Source organism: Papaver somniferum, chromosome 5 (genome assembly GCF_003573695.1).
Source record: "Papaver somniferum cultivar HN1 chromosome 5, ASM357369v1, whole genome shotgun sequence".
Classification (NCBI taxonomy): Eukaryota; Viridiplantae; Streptophyta; class Magnoliopsida; order Ranunculales; family Papaveraceae; genus Papaver; species Papaver somniferum.
Window position 1 is genome coordinate 27,946,750 of NC_039362.1, and position 7,629 is coordinate 27,954,378.

General features: G+C 38.3%; 2 protein-coding genes across 3 annotated transcripts; one reads left to right on the forward strand and one right to left on the reverse strand.

Moving 5' to 3' along the window:
- Positions 1-2,018: 2,018 nt before the first annotated feature.
- On the forward strand, positions 2,019-4,708 carry LOC113281240. 2 transcript variants are annotated; one of them, XM_026529925.1, is made up of 2 exons: positions 2,019-3,046; positions 4,278-4,708. In XM_026529925.1, exon 1 carries the CDS (start codon positions 2,116-2,118, stop codon positions 3,037-3,039), a length of 924 nt encoding a protein of 307 aa, XP_026385710.1. In that variant the 5' UTR covers positions 2,019-2,115; the 3' UTR covers positions 3,040-3,046; positions 4,278-4,708. The 2 variants fall into 2 exon arrangements, with proteins under 2 accessions (XP_026385710.1, XP_026385711.1); XM_026529926.1 differs by having other exon boundaries at positions 4,287-4,708.
- Positions 4,709-4,860: 152 nt separating this feature from the next.
- Positions 4,861-7,404, reverse strand: LOC113281239 (probable protein S-acyltransferase 7). The gene is made up of 6 exons (XM_026529924.1): positions 7,298-7,404; positions 7,017-7,185; positions 6,535-6,717; positions 6,065-6,403; positions 5,690-5,923; positions 4,861-5,605 (listed from the first exon to the last, which is right to left on the reverse strand). Exons 2-6 carry the CDS (start codon positions 7,122-7,124, stop codon positions 5,195-5,197), a joined length of 1,275 nt encoding a protein of 424 aa, XP_026385709.1. The 5' UTR covers positions 7,125-7,185; positions 7,298-7,404; the 3' UTR covers positions 4,861-5,194.
- Between the last annotated feature and the right edge of the window lie 225 nt (positions 7,405-7,629).

Genomic DNA, 7,629 nt, shown 5'->3' on the forward strand with positions numbered 1-7,629 from the left:
AAATTACCATTGAAAGATTGAGTTCTTTAAGAGATTATCAAAGGAAGATCTAATTTCTCTAAGTTTAGTTCTCCCAATAAGAGAGCGGATCTTCAAAGGCTGTGGAACCTCAAAATGAGGGGATCCCAATAAAGCATGCGTGTAATAGAGAATTTGAGATCCAATGTAATAATTATTGGGAACATAGTCAAAGTACCCATTGATACTGCCATAGATGATGCTGATGTTAAACTGCAAACATTGTCTATATGGAAAACGTGATTAGTTAAAATGGAAAGGATAGATCCAAGCAGAATAAAAATTTATCGTAAAAATACATATCTTTGGAACTGCAGTCTGAATACCAGTAATGTGTACTACACTGATACGCAAGGGGGTGTTCGTAGTCACGATATGCGATAGTGTAAGGCCTAATTGGCTACATGTGGGTGTTTTCACATAGTGAGAAAAATGAAGCCAACCAGTGACACAAGGTCTTTCACGGAAATTTAAGATGGATTTCAAAGACCTATATTCTCATATTATGGATGAATTTACTCTTTGTTATTAGTCTGGAAATCTTTTAAAGACTCGATGTGCATCTAACGGATGTGGTGACTACTTATCTGTATGAAAGATTATATACAAATATCTGCATGAAAATTCCCGAACGTTTTGAACTTTAAGCATACTACCATGTCATATGTGTTAGCTAAAGCTTGACCCAGCCTTGTGTGGTTTGAATTGCATAAGTGAATATTGTTTAATCCAGGAATATGTGAACCACCTTATATGCCCGTAACTATGCATTTTCTAAACTGGATGTATACAACGCCAATTTAATTGAAACTCCTAAAATCTCTCCAAAACACAAAATTACTTAAAACAGGAGTTCGAGGTGAAACATTTCGGTAAAACAAGGTCTCGATCGACTGATTGAGCATTGTAGCTAGCGGTTTATTAATATTGTCAACCTTAAAGGTGTAGCTAGGTGGACATGTTGGCAAAATTACATTTGCATGATCTCTTACTTTAAGATTAATTGATCAATTTACATCTCAACTAATTAAGGAGATGTGATCATTCTATGGTTTGTATAAACGGTAAATTAGCTAAAATGTGCTATAAATACCTGATATTGGGTTTGTGATAAACATGTAAGTCTGATTTTACCCAACACCAATATCGAGACATTGATCCGAAGAAAAAATTCTCACTTCATGGTACAACTAAGATCACAGGATGTCTCCCATGGAGGAAAAAGTAATCATACTGTTTGATTTTTAGTAGGCTCGTTAAAGAAACTAACTGTTTTACTAGTTAATTATTTAGTAATAGAAGATACTTGTTATACTTGTGGTCGGGTTATTAGGGGAGAATAAAAGGCTAGCAAAATCATATAATTATTAAGAAATTGCACAAAGGAAGATCAAACCAAGTTTTTCCACTAAAGGAAGTAGTTGAAGACATCGAATGATGGTTCGTGAACTCTATGTAGTATTATCGGGTACAATGATCAACCGAGGAGGCTACTTATTGGGGGGAGAAAATCGATAGAGGACTGTGGATATTGGGCGTGCTGGACATTTACGTCGTGTACTCTTTTTCCTTAGACAAGATTTTTTACCACTGGATTTTCCTTGTAGGTTTTAATAAGACATGCGAGTCCACTAATATTCATAGTTCGAAATGTTGTATTCATTTTCTTTATCCTGCTTTCCCTGGAAGTTTTTTCCGAGCAAGGTTTTAACGAAGCAACATCTAAGGGTATTATCACTGTTCTGTTCTGGGTGCTCATGTTCAGTTTTTGTCCCTATGATTTTCCAGAGTTACATAACATTAACTCTCCTTTGTACCGGAAATTTCCATCCGTCTCTTTGAAATTTCCCTTGAGCTTTGGAGCCGAGGGCTTGGCGATATGGCATGGAAAGTGAAACTGATATTAAAAAATGGAGGGAAAACAAGAATATTCCAAGCCAAAAAAATGGTAATTAAAAAACATTTCAAGGGATATAATAGTAAAAATAATCCACCCAAAATTCAACTCTGCCATCATTTAGTCACTTCGCCTTCTTCTCCTGTTGAATCTCAACAAGAGAATCAAAATCAAACCCTATAATCTTCTTGTTAATAATAATGGCAGCATTAATCTCACACATATTCTCATCATCATCCTTAATATCACTTGGTTTATACCATCTAATCTGCTCAACTCGTAACAATCTCAAATCATCACCTCGTGATTACATAATCAAACCATATCATCCATTCCCATCATCATCTCCATCTGCATCTTCGAATCTCAAATACCTTCAACTCTATCTCTTAATCGTATCGCTTCTAATCTCTTGTATTCATCAAACAGTCAATTCATTATCACCCGATCCGCTCCTCAAAGGCTCAACACCGGTCCACCGATTCACATCTCTACAGAACTCAGCCGTCTTATTCCTCTTCTTGATCCTCATCGTCTCTATCCTCATCTCTGAATCAACGTCTCTACTTCCGTTCCCTAACGACCTCTTCTTTGCCTTCGCCGCCGGCGTGTTCTTCTTGCAATATTCCGTTTCGTCGTCTTCGGCTTCCGTTCAAGTGTCGGATTTACAGGCGAAATGCGATGCGGTGTCTGCGAGAATCTCGGGGTTTATGTCGTTGGTTTGTGTTGGGATCTGTGTGAATCCGAGGTTGTTTGTTGCTGATGTGGCATTGGGGTTTGGGTTTTGTTTACAGGGGCTATGGGCGTTGCAGACGGGATTGACATTGTATGTGGAAGGGTTTATACCTGAGGGTTGTCATAGGTTGTTGGATGTTGTGAGTGGCGTTGAAGGTTCGACGAAATGTGATTTGGAAGAGTCCAGGTTGAGAGCAGTGGCGATATTGGATTTGGTGTTTGTGATTCATGTGCTGTTTGTGATTGTTATTGTTATGGTTATTTATGCTGTGGTTGCGAAAACTATTGGGATTAGACGGTTTGGTTCCTATGAGGCGTTGCCAAATTTGCAGAGCTTGGATTCTAATCTGAATGTGCAAATGAAGTCAATTTCTGGTACTCAGGCTTGAGTTTTTGGTGAGTCTTTCTTCTTCTTTTGTTTGGTTTATTCGTGTTTGTGGAACGACAATTATCAATAGAAATTGAGTGTGCAAACTTATTAGGCGTAGAGCATGGAAACATAGGTGGGCAAGTGCTGTGGTTAGGGAATAAGTTTTCATGTTCTGTAAAGACACTTGAATTTAGATCTTTGCTTTGGTCGCTGCTTTACGCCAGTATTATCATAGAACATCAGTTAGCAAGTATGTTAGTTCAGCTATGTTTGATCGATGCAAATTTGGGTGTTTAGTTGAACTTTATCATCTTAAAACATTTTCTGCTGGATATGTTCACGTGACTGCAGTGATTCCCATTAGTGTTTAATCTTCGATATTCTAAAGCATGAAGACTTAGATGTGAGTTGTTATAACGAGGGAACTTGATTGCTTGTTTTTTAAAGACACTTGAAGTTACATGCTTTTTTGTACATTTATAGTATTTGATATCACTGAATATGTGTGAAATTCAAATAGATGTTCTTGTTGGTTATTTATGCCAATCCACGTTATTTGGGATTGACTTAAGACTTGTCATAGTCTTGTAGGCTATGTTAGTGAGTTTCATACTAAAATTCTTGTTAGATATTATGTGGTTAGGAAAGAGGTCGGCTAGTCTCCCTCGTTCTTATGGATAACAGAGACAATCCTAGCTCAATCAGTTGGGAGATTAAAGAAGATAAACATGCGAAAGATAGTACTCAAACTGAGTATCTGAGGCAGTAATTCTTGTTGGCTCTTGCCTTTTTCCTAGGCTGTCTTTTGTTCTTTTTGCTTCTGTAACATTTGGGTGTCCTTAGCCCCTTTATTCTGAAAATAAAAGAGGGTAAAATAAAACTAGGTCCATTTTTTAGTTTGCTTTGTTATTTGGTTGTTCGTCCCTGTTCTGATTTCTGTGAAGTTTTGGCACAAATGTAGTATGTCATTACCCCAACTTCTACTATAAAATTGCAGTGTTGAAGTGAGGAATATGATTCATTGATTTGCATGATGTGGTTAGTACGATATTCTAGAAAATGCCAAGAGGAGTTTAGTTGGAGGACATTGTGATTCATCAGTAGTATCACATGTGTCAGTAACTGAGAACACTAGTATTGAGAATCTGTAACATTTTATTAAAACTCTTAGTCTTTGTCTAACAGTAAGCAAAAGATCAGAGAAATCTAGTTTGCTCCTCTAATCAGAGGCTTGAATCTGTGCTTATTCTTGTGCAGTTGTTCCAGGTAACTACAGACATTGTTGCAAATAGCAGGCGCATGATAGTTCGATCTTCTCCAGAGGCATGGTACTCTGGTGTTCATGTGTAGTAGTAAAAGGCATGGATGGATATTGGACGATAACGATAATACAGTATTTCAGTATCTATGGGAGCAGGATTTTTTGTTAGGCGGTAGCGTTAATCCTGTTAGGCAGTAGCGTTAATCCATTAATGGTGTACTCTTTTGTGTAAAAAATCAGTGGTTGAGTTGTCACTTTTGAGGTGTAGATCTGCGAACTTGATGTAGTTCATTTTTTCTTTTTGGTACTGTACTCTCTGTTAGTATATTTCTCTATCCTTCTGATGAAATGAACACTTGAAAGTGTTTCTATACCTCGCCTCATCACTCAATTGCAGCTCTTTTGATACATGCTTTTAACATTGTTATTCTTTTTCCCAGCACTTATATTGGAAAATCTTGCAACTTGATCTGATGTAGTGCTGTTTTCTGTGCAAGCAGCTTGTACTGGTGTTTTGTGTTTGTGACTTTGTGAAATCTAGAAAACAGGATTCTCCGAAAGAGCTTTACAAGAATTGTCTACTATATTCATATATCACTAATTTAAGCTTGCAATTACAATTCATGAAACAAAAGTCACAGACCAAACTTCAGACAAAATGTATTTCTTTCTGCAGGGATGAATAATTACAATGACACAGAGAAAAGCCAAAAAGAAAGAAAAAAATGAAAATTCTCTCACTGTAACTATAAAAGCATTCCTATTGTGCAACACAATCTCCACGTTCTCCTTGCATCAGGTTGTATCAATTAGGAGCTGCTGAATAGCAACTTTTGCTCTCTCTGTCATTTGCAAGGCCAAAAAGATTGCCCACTTTTCCTGACTGAGGGTGAAAAGGTCCTATGAATTTGCTTTATGTATCCTTTAAACCTTGATGTGATCCAAATTCTGCAGCTAGGGCATGTATGTCTCTTGTGATCTCCCAGTCTCCGTTCTGACCCAAATTGGTATGTCTTGGTTCTGTCCCACACCTATCCAAACTGGCGATACTCCCAATCTGACTCTGTATGTCGTCTAATTCCTCCGCATCAACAGCCTGCCGTTTACCACCAGTTTCTATATCGATGCTTGTCTTGGGTGTGGTGCGACCTCTGGAAAGTGAGGTTGAAAGGCCAGAAAATGAAAGGTCCTTCACTTTTGCGCGGAAATTGTTCCTGGAAGCAGGTATCTTAGAGAAAAATATCTCTGCAACATTGCCTGCAAATCCACGGTTATGGGGGTTTGTTTTCCCATCGTAGCGATAACGGAAATTCTCATAGGTAGTCTGCAAGAACCATTGGTTATATATGAGAAATAAAAAACACTGAAGAAAGGTTCTGAAATGAGAAGGAAGAGAAAGGAAATATACCTGGTTGGTAGAAATTAAGTACATGTGGAAGGCTGTGAGCCCTCCCACGAACCAAACAGCTATGAAAGTATAAACGATGAGGAAGGCTGACGCGGATGACTCTGCAAAAGCTTTCCAGATATTGCAGTGCTCATCTAGCATTATTTTCCTGATGTTTATGCAGCAGAAGACTAAAACATATAGGCACAGCATTGTTGTGGAGGACACAAACATAAAAAAGAAGCGATAATTCCTCTGCACCATTAGAAGAAACAAACACACAATAATAAGCACCTCTATAGCAGCACCAAAATCCAGAAGACCCCAACATTGCCTAGTTGCAGTTTTTGAAACTAATGGCATTAGGAAAATGTAAATAAACATTGGAGCACATACCTTTCCAATACATTGTCCAACCCATGGGCAATGATGATCAAAGCGCTCAACGCAGTTATTGCAAATAGAGCAATGAGAGCATCGAGGTGGGCGGTACAACATGCAAGTGTGACAGTACTTCACCTTGACTACCTTTCCGTTCACACAAACATCTTTTGTCGGTGGTATAGTTGAAGCACCACTTGGATTTGCAGCCCAATCCACAGACATAGACATAGACATGTACGTAGACATTGACATCCCAGCGCCATCACCTTCATCCTCCGGATCTGGTGGTCGAGCATTCCTAGGAATAATCCCCGGGTCTCTCCCAGAAGTAAGGAAGAGAAGGAGAACAATCTGCACACAAGATTTCATATGTTCTTAACTAACAACATGCATTCATTTTGAGTTCGAATGAACTAGCTGGATGAAGTTTCAAAGGTACGAAACTAAACTTTAGAAAATATTAGATATATACGTATGCTTACATAAGCTGTAAAGACGGCCGGAATGACAACAAACGCGATGCCAAGACCATTGGGAAACTCGTGAATCAGTCGTTGAGAAACACAAACACAGAATAAGATAACCGGGGTTACGATAAGAAGTATCGTAAGTATTAGTGACTTTATATCTGGACCAAATACAAGTCTGCCTCCAAAGAAGAATATCTGCAAGATGTTTTTATAAAAGAACATTAAGCATACAAAAGTACAACTCATTGAGAAACTGAAAAAACACCCTCCTCCTTCATCCGGGCTTGGGACCGGCAATGTACGCAAAACAGCTCTACATTGGCGGAGTTACATTAACCCCTGGAGCTGCCTTGACAGCAACCAGAGGTGGACTCCGACGAAGCTAAGCAATCAATTGTTTCATGCAAATATGTGCACACCAATAAAATGAGAACTTCCTGGCTAGATTATTATGGATGTGTAGAAACAATTAACAGATTCATGAGAAAGCTTACATTTTTTCCTTGCCAGACTTTGTATGCTCGCTTTATCGTCACCTTATATTCTTTCTCTGTCGTGTCTTTATTCATATTGTCATGATCGGACACCACCTTCCCCTCCATTGTAATGGAAAATAATTGGTCTTATTATCGACCATCACATTTCAATGCTCACCTCTTTCATCTTCAATAAAAAAAAAAAACTCAAACAATTTGCATGGAAATTCGAATAAAAAGGAAAATCATGAAAAATAAATTTTTGGTAGAAATCAGCAAAATGAGAAAGAAAATCTTACCATGGTGAAGAGATGGAGGTAAGGAGGGGAGGTGGAGGAAGTAATTAGCAAGAAATCCAATTGTTTTGACAACCAAAATGTGAGAGAATTTGGAATGAACATAACTAACTTTTCTGTGACAGATGAATTTTGGTATACGATTCCGAAATTACCCCTCTTGTTTGTTATTTACTAAGGGCCACTTCCGTGCATCCGAGACGCACTTGAACACCACAGTTGGCAGAGAGGGTTGTCAATGGGGCGGGGACCTTGAATTCCATCTCCTCTGAAAAATAAACAGAAATTTGTTGGTTGGTCCACAAAAATTGACCTTACTTATCCCATTGTCCAGC